Raw genomic sequence first — 17,504 nt, forward strand, 5'->3', positions numbered from 1 at the left:
CGTATCATAAAATTGACTAGTGAAACTGCTTATCTTTGCAACTATGCAAGTAAAAGCACAAGAAAATAAGCTCTTGGGACAATGGAAATAGCTGCAAGGTAAGGTTTTACAGAAACAATATAGTTCATATTGACTCTTATAATCTGAAGTTGTTCACTTATCCTTTGGCTGCAGCAGATGACACGGAACTTCGATATCTAGAAAAATTCCCTTAATGATGAAGCTTTTGCAAGTTTCAGGAATTTGAAGAATAGCTATAAAAACAAAGAGATTTCTAAAACCTACCCATGATTAAAATGATATGCCAAGAGTTTAACAAAGACAGAAAGCTAGATAAAATGTCAGAGCAATTTACTTGGAAAGAAAGAACATGCAACTGGTAAACTTTTAATTCAAGACAAACTGCAGAAGTGCACCTTTGCCTGTATTTATGTGAAGCAAAGGATTAAGGGACACTGGTAACACAGCTGGTGACATTATGAGTTCTCCTAGCATTTCAACATATACACAATCCTAGGAAACTTCTAAAAATACATTTTTAATATACTTTGATATCATCGTTGTCTTTAAATTTAGATCCTTTTTTCAAAAAAGCTGAAGTGTTTGGTTTGTAGATCTTCCTGTAATGTTTAATGTCAAGAAATGAAAAAGATAAAACTGCTGCTTTGTCTTTTTTCTCTTTATGTTTTGTGAATTTCCCACGTGCCTTACATATATAGTATATTAATAAACAGACATATATCCATACAGGGAAAAAAGTGGAGCTGATGAAAGGCCTCCCTTAAATCAGAACTTAAAGTTTGAGATGAGTATTTGGTAAATGTAGTTTACCCAAAGAATTTGAAAGTTGACTCTGTATTACTTATTCCAGCCACACATCCATGTTAGACTAACAAAAAAAAGCATACTGTCCATGTTTAAAGTGGCTGTTTATCTATGTTGTGCAGAGCTTCTCTGTGTAGATGCATGGCCATTTCTGAAAAATGTGATGGATCAGGCAACAGTTACTGCTATTATTAACGGCCCACTACCAAACCGTGGATCCTCTTGTAGGCATTTCTACACTCTGTGTGCCCAAGAGCACAGTTTTTGAATAGATGTCCTCTAATTTGGCTGATATCTTTAATCTCTTCCCTTGTAATTGAAAGGTAGTAATATAAGACTTACTAGAGAACTAATTGACAGACCTTAAGGTAAGTGTGCATCACAATAAAAAGAATCATGGAAGGAAGGTATACAGGGACGCTTGACCACAAACTTAAAATGAGACTGATGGAAACAGTTCTCTGGATCAATGTATAAGATTAAACGCAAATCTGAAGAATTACATGAAGACGACTAGAAGGTGACAGAACTGAACACTGGTAGCTGAGTGTTTCCTGGTTTCTATCTTACTGTCCAAGGCAACCAGAGGGGGAATGAAAGAGGTTTGCAATTACCTTCTTTTCTCTAGACTGTAGCATGGAAACACAAAGCAGGAGAACATGCATGCTACCAGAAGTCCAGCTGCATATACACACTTGAAGAAGAACTGATATTCCCCCTGTACAGGGTCATATTATTACACAAGCACATACATTATGCTCATGATGTCTGTTATCTATAATGGGAGCTTAATATATCAAAAACTTGGTGTGCTGTTCTCTGAAAATACCATCCTGAAAGAAGGCAAATTGCTGGCTTTCATAGCAACTTAATAGGGTCATCAAGACAGCATACAACAACAGAATTTTGATCTTTGATTCAAACCTCATGCCAAGTACAGCTAATTTTTTTCCATTTAATTTTAATTTTCATATAACTGAAAGGAGCTGACATTTGGTTGTCTAGAGGGCAAAGAAATTGGCAGGACACTTACATGATCTCACTAACAGTATGTGCACGGTAATAACATTATACCATTTATCTGAGGAAGATTATCCTACTTATCCATAACTCAAAGCACATTGGTGCATAATTCAATTTTAAAAGCAATTTTTAATGTTATAGCAATAATGAAATATAATTCAACATTTCTGAACAAATAGGAAGAATTGAGAGATACTTATTTCCCTTGACTCACAACACTATTCTGATTAACGAGCAGATTGAAATTAAAAAAAAAATAATGACAGATCCAATTTGTAATACAGAAAGGAAACTGCGATTAACAAAATTAAAACTGAGTTAAAATCAAAATAGGCATGCAAGGAGTAAGTGAATTTATAGAGATAAATTACAGTAGACAGGAGAGAATGTAACTATTCGATTGTGTATTTTAGAAAGCAAAAATTCTCAGAGTTAAGGATCAGTGAAATTGTGAGGTATGGTCTATTTTTGGGGCACAGAGTCACACAGCTGCAGCACTCAGCCCTCCTTTGAAGGGCAGTTCCATGATCTGAAACAGTCAAACTGGACTGCACATTTCAACCCTCTCAAAGCAAAATAAGAGAAAATAGACCCTTTCTCTCTGCCCTGTGGATCTTACCAGAAGCAGTATAGCCATCTGCCACTACAGACACAGGAGAGGATGGTCAGATTGGATATTTGAGTTCAACGATTCCACTAAATTTTGGCAATTTCAGACCAGGTCTTTCCTCACATATTTCAGTTTCAAATCCAATGAAGTCTTTCAGTAAAGACTGACAGATGAAATCATAGAAAGCCGGAATAAAAACTCCACATGCCTGTGAACCAGAACTGATAAACTCGGCTATAGCTTATTATGTCATGGAAAAACTTTACAGGTAAGTGGCTAAAATGTTCGCACAAGTAGTTTTAAAACTAAAGATGTGCTTAAGCTGTGGAATTTGCCTCCTATTGATTTTATAGAGCTCCTGACATTTGTTTTGTGCTCATTTTTAATAAACCTAAGTTTGAAAACATTCACTTTACAGTAGTAATGCTGTCTTTTATTAACGAAAGCAGAAAACTCTCATTACCCACCTGAAGAACATCTCCAAGGTCAGCAGTGCTAATATCTGGGTCTTCAGTGGTATTAAAAGGAACAGGGTTAATTCTTACAAGAGTGAGCACTCTGGGTTCTGGATATCTCCACAACATCATGCCTGGACTGTCCTCAGTTTCATTGTAAAACACAACTTCATAGGCACTGGGCAGTTTTTGTGATTCTGTCAAATGAAAGAAAGCTATAATCCGTTATATAATTTCTAGAAAGAAACATGTTGGTTTATGAGACCAAAGTAGTTAAAAATAAACCCATCAGGATCAAAAGGAGAGAAAATAAAAAAGCAATTTCCCTGACTTTTAAAAGATTACAGCTTAATGGAAAGAAATCAAAAAAGTATATATTTTTTTTCATTCTAGCAGATGTCTTTTCAATGGCTTTTCAAAAAAAAAGTAAAGTTGTTCATTGTAAGAGACAAGTGATATTTAACAGGTTACTACTGCATTTACTTTATAATTAAAAAAAAGCAGCACAATAATATTCATCTTACCTGCATCATGTATATATTGGAACAGGCCTGTTCTCAGATCATCTGAAGTATGCTCAGTTTTTGAGGCCTGGTTCCTTTCCGTAGAAAAACAAGTGGGGCGTGTATGTTCAGATATCAGTGTCTCTACACTGCCCTTTTTAGTAAGGTACTGCCACAGAAGCTCCTGGAGAAGAACTAAACAGTTCAAATGCTCTTGACCCCAGAAAACCTTTTTTTTTAAAAAAAAAAGAAAAAAAGAAAAAGAAAGAGAAAAGACAAAACAATGACATACAAATATTTAGTCACTTTTTGAAGGATAAAAGCTCTCCAAAACAATAGCAACTTTATACGGCTTTCAGCTTGCTCTGTTCACACCTTAATTGCTTGCAAGTACTCTTAGTGTGAAGTAAAACATAGGAACAACAAAATATGTCTACAGAACGATTTGGCACATTTGTTCTTTTCATCATTTGAAGGAAAGCATTAATTAACCACTAAAAGCTGATACTGTTTCTGCCTGAAACAGCAAAGATCTTAAAAATCATGTACAAGAAATTACAGCTGAGAGTGCAGTATGTAATGCTAGGACTGGTTACAGGTTTTGTAGTTTAAGATGTGACAGAAAAACCTTAAAGATGCAAAGTTTAAACTGTTCAAAGAGCTTGTTGCTCCAAAAGTGGAATTCCAGAATGCATTAAAAACTGAGTAAGTGACACAGCAAAGATGACTAGAAAGACATACAAAAGATCATCACAAACACAAATACTGGGTTTATACGGCATACGAATTGGATGTGTGGTAAGTTCTCAGGGTGAGATTTAAAAGTTTAAAGTTTTTTGAAGTTTAAAATAGAAATTTAGAAAAATATCTAATAAAAACTGGCATTCGAAGTCCAGAAGATTCATACACTTTATAGCAAAATAAATGGCAAGTAGATATTCCTCTCTCCCAGCTTTCACAAGGATCACTGCTTTTCTTAAATCAAACTCCTGTTTGAGAGAATCATGTTAACAGGGGCAAGCCCTTTAGTCTTCATGTGCAGCAGTGGGCCCAGCAGCAACTGGGAAGACAAGGAAGCAACTAGCAATTAATAAAGAAATAAGACTTAGAAACAGTGTGGGATGAAATCAAAATCACCAGACAATAACTTAAAAGTGCATGGTAAGGGTAGAAGTAAAGTAAACAAATCAGGTTGTGCACATAAAGAGTCGTACAATTTTTTTCACTGGGGAATAACATTTTTCAAATATGAAAAAATATTAGAAGGTGCCTAAAGGGACTGTAGTACAGCTATCAGGAAGGCACCTTTTCCTTCCCGTGCATCTACATGTAAATCCATGGAATAAAGCAAGACCCTCTTGAAACACAGCTACAGCCAGGCCGGAGTTAAATAGTCCCAGGCTACCCAGGTCATCTCCCTAATTTAGTGCATCTCTACTGCAGTTTCTAGAGTACCTGTGAGCTCAGGGTCCCACTCTTGGTCTAGCACCTCCTTGAAGGAGCTCTGTGTTGTCTAAGCCAATCTCAGAGGCCTCAGTCCCCCATTGATAAAGGAGGGAGGAATGATTTTTCCTCCCACTTTTATTAATTTTATTTTTAGGCAGCTGGAACTCCAGAGAACAGAACTCCTACTACAATATGCACAGACGAGGCACCAATTTCACGTAAGCTCTCTAGGCTCTGCTGCAATACAAATTAACAGTGGTAGAAGATGAAGTCATGTTTAGAGCTGGTAAAATCATTAGCCATAAATAAATTAATTTGAAACAGAATTGTTAGTGCTTTTGTCAGAATTCTGAAATCTATTCTGTCAGACCAAATACTTAATTGTTTTCCGTAAAAGCTAATTATTTCCAGTGTACACTCTAATAATAAAATGTCTTTCTCAGATTTATAGATTTTTTTTGGTCCTTGTCAAAACCCCAAAATTTTGGAAAAAAGCCCCCAACTTTTTATTATTAATAACATGTAGAGATAGTCAGCCAAATACCTGTGAATCACAAATAAAAAGAAGCAGAGAAACAAACTGATTTTATTCATTCATTAAGATATAATTTTTAAAAATTTGGATTATTCAATTAGCCTTATTCCCAGCATTGAAGTTTTAAGAACTTTTAACGCTGATTCTGGGAAAAGACCTAACGACATGACTAAATGTCAAAACTTCCTTTTTGTGTTTTATATTCTTGATTTATATATTTATTTTAAAACATTTGGTGTGTATAGCTACTATAATAAAAATAATTAAAATAAGATATATCTTAAAGCCCACTTGTTTAAGCCCCACAGAACCTATTTTTCATTTCAAGGACTCCCATGCTTCTTGGACTGGTTTCAAGTTGTGGGCACTTCCAAAAAGGAGAGGATAGCATGGAAAACTGAGTATTAATTGCTACAAACAACAGTTTATAATTACTCCCCCGAGAAACTGGTGTAAGTCTAAAAAGAAAGGATATGTATTTCTTAAAGCTACCCCTAAGGCATTACAGACACATAGCTCATGGACAAACACACACACATCAGAACAGGGTCCTAGATATTAAGTGTTAGTAATTTGATCCAGTAGTTTCAAGGGAACACACACATACAGCTACAATACATGGCTTAAGCAGTATTAAAAAAAAACACACCAAAAACCAAACAAACCAAGCAAGACTGTACACAATTTTTCAATCAACAGTTTTACATGAAAGAATAGATACTTATTTTAAAAGGTAAAATAAAACCCACCCAAAACAAACAAGCAAAAAAACCCAACCCAATGAACTGTTGTAGGTTACAAAGCTTTACAGGCTTTCATGCAATTTACTTATGAAACCTCAATCATCCAAAGCCAGTCCAGCACCACAGCAGAACCACAAGCATCATATACAGACCTGCAGCAGTCCTCCTCTCAAATCGATGTACATTTTTGGAATAGATTGCTCTGGGCCAGGATCGCCACTGTGCTTACACCACTTGGCTTCCACATTAACAGAGCAGCAGAAAGGTCCCATCAGAGATCTGGCTCTTTCTTTGAGACTTGTTTTAAGTAGGAAATCTTTTATGTCAAGGACAAAAGATGATCCATGGATTCCTAAAAAGAGAGACACTTAGTTATGCTGGTAGTATATATTCTCCCAACATCTATGCGCTTATTTCCTGAATTCACTTTACCATGAGCCTGGGAATCTCTGCCTGCAAGCAATTACTCACACAAGTAGTTCCATTGACTTTCATGGAAATACCTGGGTGGACAATCGCTCTCCTCTCCAAGGAGAAGCATCACATTTGACCACAAGACCTGTGATTCTTTTTTTTTTTTTTTTTTTTAATCTTGTTCTTCCAACGCTAGTGAGCACACTTTATACAACACTGCAGTTATGAAGCAGGTATGTTTCATGCACATTCCTTACAGAGAACTATTTGCCAAAACATTATGACTTCTTACATGTGTGAGCATTTTAAGGTTTATGAGAAGAGACATTTTTCATTAAACTATGAAATTTTTTTCAAAAGAGTATATTAAGAACAAGAACAGCTGCTTCACTTGATTATATTGTAAACTGATAGGAAATAGCTATTATGAACGATTCTCTCTGCTTTTGTTCAGGTTAGTTATTATAAAATATTGCCTTGCTAGTCTTTCGAGTGCTTTGCAGGTGAATAAGGGTAATGTTTGAATTCAAATAATTCAAAACAATTCCTGTAAATCAAAATATATAATGTGTATTTACAAAAAAACCCCAGTTTAATCTGAACTTTTCACATCATAACCATTTGCACTTTACATAGTTTTATAAAACATAAAAATGGTAATGGCAGGTTAGATTTATGACAGAACTTATGTACTCTCATTAAAGACACAAACATTTTTAGGAAAGAAACACCATCTAGAAATGCCACATCTCTTGTGAATTTAACTTACTGCAAATCACCGTTTAGTAAAACAAACGACACTTAACATCTCTGTATGTCTTTTGTGTATTGACATGAAAAGTACTACATCTGAGGTTGGGTTAACTTTTTTCTATTCTGGTGCTCGTACTTGGACTCAACACTGAATATTGAATGTCACTATATTTTATAATGCCCACAGCTTATTTTTCTAATGAAACTGGATATTTACAAAAGGCAAAAGATCAAAAAACACCTAAGGCTTACATACAGATGTTTCAAGATACAGTTCCATTTTATATTTTCATATCTTTGTTGGTAGAAAACTCCCACAAAAGCACAACTTGCTCTTCTGAATACATGCAGTAAAGCTTCTCCTACGAATCTCTTCTAGAAACCAAAAAAAAAGTCTGTGTGCATCCTGGGAGTTATGATTTCATAATACTGAGAAATATTTTATACAATGGAAAGAAATATATTGGATTTTTTTTTTTTTTAATCCAGCATCCACTTGGAAGGTGGTCCAACAGTGCCCATAGTACTAATGGCACTGAATTGTGTCCAACCCAAGTAGGAACCACAAACAAGAAGAATCTATCCCTTGAGCACTCTGGAGTTCAGTAAGAATGATCAAAGGCTGGAGCGAACCTTTGTCCTGTGCCAATCAACAGGACTGTTGTCACCAACTGGGAAAGGGGTTTTAGCTCTGGGGTATTTAGGCTGGCTTCTGAACCCCTGGGTCTGTTCTCATGTGTAACAGGTTTATATGACAGAAGCTGTTCAGTGTTTTTTTGACACTGAACTTCAGTGACAATCAAGGAACCTAACATCACACTCTGACACCTCTACTTCTGGTACTGGTTCAGACTTGATTCTGTAAACTGTGGAACGAAGCAGCTTCACATAAAGCCTCAAACCAAGAAAAAGAGGTATTCTTATGGGAAGGACTTGCCCTCACCCTGCTATGCTCAGTCTACTTGTTTTAAAAAGCACTATAGTATTTGCAAATTAGGTTTTGGTTTTTTTTTTTTTTTTTTTTTTATATTCTACAAGGAACTTTGATTTTAAAGAGGAGAAATTCTTGGTAACTATTGCACAATTCTGCAATATACAGAAATGTTCTATAGTTTTATTGGAATATGTGCCAAGTTGCAGAAATAACAAAAGGGAAAAAGGAATGCCAGAATACAAGTGGTTTTATTTATGTTTTCTTTCACTGGGATTACACTTGGAAGGGTTATATTTCGCAGTCTTTTTCAGTTGTTATCTCAACTCCACAAAGTACAAAGAAAAAACAGTATCCAATGGCTTAGAAGCAGAACTAAGCATTCAGCACATAATACTGCTGGTTCAAAATCAACAGTGCTTTCTCAAACTGTATGTAAACAATAAGGAATTAAGACACAATTAAGAATAAGGAAGTGTTGGTAAATTTTCAGTAAATTAAATATTAGAAGATCCATCCATGGACTGTGTCCTATAAATACCAGGAAAAGCTCAGGGACTTAGTGAGAAACTTTTCTTGCTGCAACCCAGATTGCTCTTGTATAGGCAAGATTCACACCCTCATTCTGCCTAGCAGTTAAATCTACATGCCCTTTTGGGGGTGAAGTGACTCTTAGTATAAAAATCACTGTGCTCTTTGTAAAAAAAAATGCAGAGAGCATTCAGACAAACTTGCACAAAGTGGTGTCTCAAGGAAGCTTAAAGAAAACAAATGAAGAACAACAATTATGCACAAACCCTAAAAAGCAATAGCAAATAAAGAGATCTCTGGGCTGAAGGGAAGCTTCAATTACTATTGAATAGTAATTAGATAAATAGGGTACCATTACTATGGAAATCCTAAAAGGATAACATTAGAAAATAAATAATCTCACATCCTAAGGGAAGGGAGTGAAGAAATACCAGTATGCACTAGAAGGAAGCCTATTTTAAGATTGCTACATGCCATAACATTCAAAGTATATGCTCAGTTAGTGAAGTTGCTCTCTTATGACTAAAGCAATTATCTCAGAAAGGTAAAGATGCAAAATAATTCTGCTGTTTTTTTCCCTCCCACACACTTCAGTCAATTCTTTCATGCACCTCTCACAAACTTCTATTGTAGAATTCTAACTTCAGTTTAAACAAATTAAATCAAAGTCTGCATTTGAAGTGAACTTGAGATGGCACCACACAGAAGTAATATATCTTCATAAACGATTGTTGTGATATGTAGAAGTTAACTTGTTCTGTTTGGATTATTGCTCATGAACACCAACACACTTTTCAGTACGTGCAATAATTTACTTCTAGGAACAAATAGTTTCATGACTTTTAAAATACTCCTCCAAGAGACTAATAAATATGAAGCACTTGCTTTGGACAGTGTTTAAGAAATGCTGCCAGCCCTCCAATGTCAGTCTCCACCCAGACCCACAATAGCACCGCAATATGCTGCCACGCTAACTGAGCAAAATACAACTCAGGCCAGGCTTCTGCATGCCACTGGAAGGATTACCTTTATGGTGACATACACTCAAAGGGAATATCCATGTATTTTTATACAGTTGGAAATAACATAGGAGGGTTTGAAAAAAATCTAGGACTTGCTTGGTAATGTCAAGAAATTAACTTGCTCAGAAATTTAAGACGGAGATCATTACAACAGAATAGTGAGGAAAATTTACTAAAAGACAACATTTGCTTTGATATTCTAACATTTTTCTCTTTTTGGTCAGCAGAGACTTGATTTATGCTAACATTTACAAAGGCATCTCATAGAATTTGAGCACCCTAATATAGTTAAAAATATAGCTATCTTATAGTTTATATACAACTACAATATAGTTATATTAGCGCTTACCAATAATAGGAGGTTCCATGTTTCTTAAACTGCCCTGTGTGCATAAATCCATTTGTGTGTATAGAAAAAAAAGAGCTGGTCCTTTTCAATAGACGCAGCAAATACATTAAAACAACCCTTGCCTTACAGTAACAATCACTTAGTGTTTAGGCAAAACAGGTGTTAAGAAAGAGTTCTGTTATTCTTTCTGGTTCACAGACAAAGGGAGAGACAATGTTTTGACATTAACTATGGACTTTCTGTTTTCAAAAACATTTAAAAGTACTGATATTTGAATCAACTCCAAATGAAACAAGTAGAAATGTAGCAGGAGTTTTTTCCCTTCTACTATGCTCTGTGCTTTTGCTCTTCCTTAGATAGCTGCAAATGCTGTTTGGTTCACTGCACTGTCACCTAATATAACACAGAGCACGATTTTAATTGGCAAACTTCTATATGGGAAAAGAGTTTTAAGAAAATGGAAACACATGTATTATAATAAATATAGCAAATGGCACTGACTATAGTTCAGCTATCTTTTGAAAAGCCTCTTGGAAGCTAGTAGCATTGCTACAAACCATAGCGCTGGGAAGAAAATTGCTTTTCTGAGTTTGGGGTGGCTCAAAAGCAAGACTGTGTCCCAAAGCACAGAGCCTGCCCCGCTGGTCTGCACTGGGCGAGGTGGGCTGCACCGGCCGGAGCGGCTGGTGGGCGGCATTCCCGCCCCTGGGATCGCGAGGCGCGCTGGAGGAAGAAGCCCAGGCTCTCCCATGGGCCCTCCACGCCCGGGAGGCAGAGATGCAATCCGGCTGCTGAACGTTAATTAGCGAGTAGTTCTGCTTACTACCTTCTGCTTTAATGTCACCTATTACAAAGGTGATAATCCGTGATATTTGCTTCTGAGCATTCACTCTTCGTATTTGCAATTTCAGCAGCTGAAGTTGCCAAAGATATTAAGACAGCTTTGAATACATAAATATGTTATTATATCCAATATATTGATACAATTATCTACATTATTTTTTTTCCTCTTAAGAAAACTTCAGATACAACGTGTAATGAGTAGCTATACTACATTTACACTGCTCTGTTGACAGGTATCCGCCATGAAGCAGCTTTTGAGAAGAAAGGGTAACAACGCTATGAAAATAATTACAGGGGAAATTCTGCAGTTAATTTAAAAGTCAGCCAATTTATTCAAGTCTGGAAACAGCAGTAGCAAACAAATGGTGAGACACAGTAAAGAACAATTTTCCAGGAGAGATTTAGTTAACAATCTACTGACCGCACTGGATTTCTCATTAGTGTCGAGCTGAATCTTATGATAGTTCATTCTCCCCACGAGAACAATATTTACACATTACCAATTAGCTATTCTTTAGTGAAAGAGAGTTTTTCAGCATTACATGGAGACACATATGGGCTCTGTAAAAACATGAGATGTGTAACACACGGTAAACAGAAAGTAATGATCTTAAGCAGGCCAAACCCTTGAATTCGTCACTAATAAATGTCCCCATGCATTCAGCGGTCCTGGCTGCTGGGAGCCTGTTTTCTTCAAATACTTCAAACACTAAAATCCAGGAACATTTATTATTTTAATCCATTACAGGCAGTGCTTGATTTAACTTTATTGGTTGTGGTGGTGGTAGTAGTTATAGTGGGGGTAAAGCTATGTTCTTTTACACATCATTTCAAAAGGGCTTAATTATATTTTATAGCTCAGGCCAGGAATCCTGCTTGTTTTGTGTCTAACAAGGTTCAAGTGGAGTTCAGGTCAGTGATGAATCAGAAGAGAAGTCAAAGATGGTTATCTATTTGAAATGAGCTCATCTCCCTTAAAGAATAACTGGGCAGGTACATCATGTTCATTACACTCCTGCATACTAAATAGCTAAAAAATCTCAGTTCACTTCTTGATTTGGTACTTTTGGATTTTGTGATGCTTGATCAGAGGGAGGCATAATAAAGTTAAGATCTAAAGGGATTTTCATTTTTGGTCAAGGCTGTCTTTGGTACACAATAACTTGAATGTATTTGTAAAGCTCTATATTGCCCTATCTTATTCTAATTAAGTGGAGAAAAATGCATAATGGAAAACAACAAAAATAGTGTTCATTTTGCATCTATGACTCCAGCTATCAAAACTGACCAAGTGCTATACTCACATGAGTATTACTTGGTTCTTGTATCATAAACATTTTATTTTTAGGTATCAGCAGTTTTCAGAAAAGTAACTAAACGTCGTGACTCCAGATTTACAGACAGGCATGATAAGGTTCTTCAATTTAAAAAAAGATCTGTGCATTTTCACATCTTAATTTTAGGTGGTTGGTTGAAATCTCTGGTTTATTTTCAGGAGATAGGTGGTACCTACAACTGTCACTGATTTATAAAGTTGTAGATACTTGAAATATGAAAAAAATCAGACATTGAATGGTTGAACACTAAATGAAGCATTATAAAATAGTGGATGCCACTCAAAATGTAGCCCTATATAATTGCCACAAGGTTGAATTAGAATTACAGCTTTGGTATCTTGTTCCTCTGCTCTATGCTTGATTCACTGGTCTTCAACTGCTTTAATAAACTAAATAGTCCATGAACCAGAGAGTAACTTTTCTTTATAAATAACCATACTGAAGATAGTGCCTGGCAGCACCTGAGCTGTTTGAGCCTCTATAACCCAGTGAATTATGCTTGTGGAAGTCCAAGGCTTGACAGATATACCCAGGCCACCCAAACTGAAAAGCTTTCCCTGCACTCTTGGGATGTGATTCCCCAGGATTAAGGCCAGCCCAGGTCCAGGCTCCTATGTTCCAATCTTCTCCTCCCTTTGATCCTTCCTCCCCCTCTCCTTTATATAATTCTCTGAGTTCTTTTGTGCTAGTATGGTCATTAAAGTGTACCTGTCCAGTGAGCCAGCTGAAGAAGACGATCTTGCTGGAAACTTTTCTTTCCTGTTAGTTTTCATAGAGATCAGTGCCCTGATTCAACTCAGTGAACAGCTGGCTGAGTGACAGAGCTCTAGCACAAGGCAAGAGTACAGAAATGTGCAGCCACAGTAACCTGAACTTTCTATGGAATTGCACCTTTTGTTTGGGCAGCAAGCTGGTGATCTCATCCCGTAAAAAATATTCTTGTCATTAAAAAAGAATAAATGTATTGCCAGTGTGTCAACAATTTAAATACCTTAAGGAACTAGTCCTTAAGGCTGGGCAATAATGCCTAATCTCTGTATTTTGTACCTCACACTGCAAAATGTAGATTTAACTGGAGGAATTGCTCAGAAAGCATAAAATGTACAAAGAAAACATTCAGCTTTCACTGTTATCTGTATTTCCTCATGAATGTAAATATTCCATAGAATTGACTGCCATGAAAATGCTGTATCATCTACTACTGCTACATATAGCACTGGGATCCACATAACAAAAGAAATTCCAGTCTCAAAATAATATGCAATTACTTTCATAATAAAATCTGAATAGATTACAAAACCAACCGTATTTGTTCTGAATAAAATTTCATTTGGAGTCTACTTTCTACAGTCAAGTTATTTAAACTGTAAAAGCAGTTGTACAAAATTAATGCATACTGTCTTGAATCAACAACCTACAACTAACTTTTTTTTTTCCCCAAGTTAACGTGCTAGTTCATCAGTAGCAATTCTGAACCCTGTTACAAAGTACCAGTAGGGAATCTGACCAGGATTAATAGTGGTACTCAGTCCTGGATTAGGTGGTGTCTTGTTTCATGGATTTTAGGCCATCTGTTCTTCCCTCCTACATTATACTCCTGCAGAACTATAAACGCACCTCCACCTCAGGGACTATAGAAAGGAATTAGAATTCTTCTGCTTTTCATTATCACAAGATTCAGTAACTCATTTCATTGTCAGGATAATCCCCTTTTACTCTTTCTTTTGCGCTTGCAGGGTATGCCAAAATGACAAATAAAATCCCAGATGTTAGAGACCTGATGAGGTATCCACCTTTTCTTGAGTGTTGGGTTTAAGCTACTTGGGACACGGTGTCAAATCTGACAGGACCCCGATGCCCACACCCAATATTCATTAAGGTTTTTTAGTGATTTGTATAGCTGTCTACAATCTGCACTTCCACCTCAATCCTCAGTGGCCATTTAAATATTTAGTTTGTCCTCTGGCTTTTACTGACAAAGAATTAATTTCCTATTGTTCAAGTGTTGGAAAGAGTTTATATTTCTTTCTAAAAGTAACAAAGGTCTTCTGGGTGTTGTAAATGGCTTGTTACTGCTGCATATTATTTTAGGTAGTCATATCTAATTTAATGTTTTATTTCCCCATGGGCTAACTTGCATATCTGCAGCATCCAAAGGCTATGACAACGCCTTAGCAGAGTTTTCTCAAGAGAGTCAGTTAACTCCAAAATGAAGTTTGGTCTTTGCTCTACAACAATTAATAGCTGCATTTAATTTTTAATATTTCTGTACAGTATCTTAAGTATGTAATTTCTTTCAGGTTTAGTAAAAATACTTGTGATTATCATATGCTCAGCTAGTGTTTATTTTTTTCCCTTATTTATATGCTAAAGTAATCATCTCTGCAAATGCAACAAAGGGCTGGGGAATTCTGCCTGTGATCTTTGGAATATTTTACGTCTGTAACTCTCTCAGTTCAGACACTGAACAGCAAGACTTCCCTCCTGTGTCCAGCCAGAGCAAAATAAGGCTCCACTGGGAGGCTACAGGCTTCTTGCTGTCTTTCACTCTGGGGAGAGTACAGTCCTCAACTTCTCTCATATATCTGCTCTTTTGGCAGGCAGGTAGTGCTAATTTCAACACCAAACCTAAATTAACTGAAAGCCATGATTAAAATTGCATTTTGTTTCCTAGTATTTATTACTAAAAATTACTTCAGCTTTTACGGCATGTGACTGTTCTGGAGTGAGTTACATACCTCAAGTGTGATACCAAGCAATCTCAAATCTGACTGGGTACATGGCACTGGAGAGCTCTAGCCACTTTGTAGAAGAGGCCACATACTTCAGAGGACAAAAATCACTGAACCAGGTCTAACGGATGTCATGGAACTTGGGGTTTTCGTCAACAGTACAAATAAACTGCCAAAAATTAGCTAAATGTTTGTTATTTGCTTGTATTAAATGGATACAAGTTTTAATTTGTAACTCTAAGTCACAAAATATAAAATGATTGCAGACAATTATTTTATTTAACATCACTATGACTTAAACTCCTGCCTTTAAGGGTATCAGAAAAGCTGTATCGGTAGCCTCTTCTAAAGTAAAATTAATATCTTTTTACGGAAGAGGGATTTTGTTTTGGTTTGTGTTTTGCTAATACACTGCATCACATTCTACAATAGTATTACTTTACTAAAACCAAAATACTTGGGATTTCACTGTAAGTACAGAGGAGAACGTAAGTATTCTAGCAGAAATAATAACCATGTTGTTATAAGCAACTGTTGTACTAAAACATGAAAAATGTCCAAAAAATTAAGTCCCTTGACACACTAAAGGTTTAGGGTTGTGTAACAGTGTAGCAGAATATGTAGAATTTAAGGTGTTTTGATTTGATTTGATCCAACTGCAATGTGAGTGTTCAACACTTACAATTTATTTTGTTAGAAGTAAAATAATTCAACTAATTAGCCCCTCTGTTTTTCAGAAGCTACATCTTTTTACTTTCATAAGAAATTAAGAAGAAAAATTAAAACAGAAGGCCTTTAGCTTCCATAATTAAACCAGGAAAGTTTAGAGGGAAAACTGATAATTAAAAAGAAGTTATATGGCAAGCTTCTTTCTTAATTTCAGCTAAAAAAATCAAAGCATTACACAAGGTCACACACTTTTGTTTTCCCCTTATAAGGGAGGAATAATGCCGACAATACATTCTTGCGAGGTTTTTTTGCTAAATAATTCCCAGCAAATAGGATTCCTTACAAACCAACTTCATCTCCTACATTAAAACTCATCTGGAAAAGTGGTCGTTTACACTGTTTATAAAACACTGCCACATAAAATGTGTAAAAACCCCATATTTCACTAAAAATAGCTTGCGTAAGTAAGGGATTAGAGTAGTTTCTACTGCTATAATTGTTCCTTTGTAGTTTTTTCCATGATGTTTTTGAACAGTGTTTTTAACTATGTTTATTAAAGTCAGCACATCAAAAAGGATCAAAGAGAAAGCTAGTGAGAACCAAAGAAACCCCAAGTGTATTGTGTTGTCTCACTGGGGAGTTATGCAGATTCAAGTAAACAAGTGCAAATTGTTGAGGTTTTAATGAAAATTTTCTACAATTATTGTATCTGAAGTCATTCTATATAATAACATCTGTACAGCAGATGGCCATACTGTACAAAAGGCAAGCAATGCTCCTTTTTCTTCCTCTGTTTTTAACAGTACATCTGAGATGACTACTTTTGTCATTGTGCTTAGTTTGGTTCAGCAAATAATTCGTAAAATGCAGCTGCTGCAGATGGTCACAATAGTTATTTGACTGTAAAATCAAAGACACAGTGAAGTATTTGCGTATTAGTTTCATTCTATAAAAAAAAAAAAAATCTGACATTAACCCTGTTCAGCTCAAAAGGTATATCTATAAAACCTTTCGTAAAAAGAAAAGCCGTGAAGGACTGACATATTTAAAAGCTCCTTGCTCCCAAGACACAGCTACTACACTTTTTAAAAATTGAGTTAGCTTGCATAATTTCTTCAGAATAACGAAACAAATCTAGTTAGCAACTGTGGTATTCCTCTAAAGTATTTTTAACACAAGATTATAATACCATTTCCCCCACACTGAGTAATTTATCATCTTTCCTGAAGTTTTAATTTCCACTATTGGTTTCTATCAGCACTTTAATTTCAGATTAATAATTTTAAATAAAAAGCCAAACAATCTATTAGAAGAATTTTTGACAGAGCAATCAGTTTTGTGGAAGCGTGTCTTTCACACTTCTTGAAACTTAAAACAATTTATTGCACCATCACAATAGCATGCAAAACCTCACGCACATATATTTTTCTTTTTCTAAAGCAAAGACAAGGCGACTTTAACTGGAAAAAAAGTGTGAAAAGAGTCTGCTGATGTCTGTTGTCTGATTATGAAAATTATTCATGTAGAATAACTAATTTCCATTTTCATTAGATTCAGCATCAGTATTGCTTTGCTTAACAATGCTTGCCAGACTACAAACATACTGAAGATTCATGTACAGCTTGTGACATAAAAAATAAAGATTGGCTTCCTCAGACTGCCAGAAGAATTAAGAAACAGAACTTCATAGCAGAACGTTTCTGAGGCTTAACATGCAAGGCAAGGTACGTCCTCCTTCTGGGAGGATGAAAAACTCCAGGGTAAGTGAAATACACTACTGAGT

At 35.8% G+C, this 17,504-nt stretch overlaps 1 protein-coding gene across 4 annotated transcripts in view; it reads right to left on the minus strand.

Moving 5' to 3' along the window:
- Window positions 1–17,504, minus strand: part of VPS13B (vacuolar protein sorting 13 homolog B) — a 471,233-nt gene that overhangs the window by 80,060 nt on the left and 373,669 nt on the right. For all 4 annotated transcript variants that reach the window (XM_042785990.1, XM_042785992.1, XM_042785989.1 and 1 more), the window contains 3 exons: window positions 6,293–6,492; window positions 3,438–3,645; window positions 2,926–3,110 (listed from right to left, as the gene is read on the minus strand). In XM_042785990.1, coding sequence (XP_042641924.1) covers window positions 2,926–3,110; window positions 3,438–3,645; window positions 6,293–6,492 — 593 coding nt within the window. The remainder of the gene's footprint in view (window positions 1–2,925; window positions 3,111–3,437; window positions 3,646–6,292; window positions 6,493–17,504) is intronic.

The sequence above is a fragment of the Tyto alba genome, unplaced genomic scaffold (assembly GCF_018691265.1).
Source record: "Tyto alba isolate M040663 unplaced genomic scaffold, T.alba_DEE_v4.0 Super-Scaffold_9, whole genome shotgun sequence".
Lineage (NCBI taxonomy): Eukaryota > Metazoa > Chordata > Aves > Strigiformes > Tytonidae > Tyto > Tyto alba.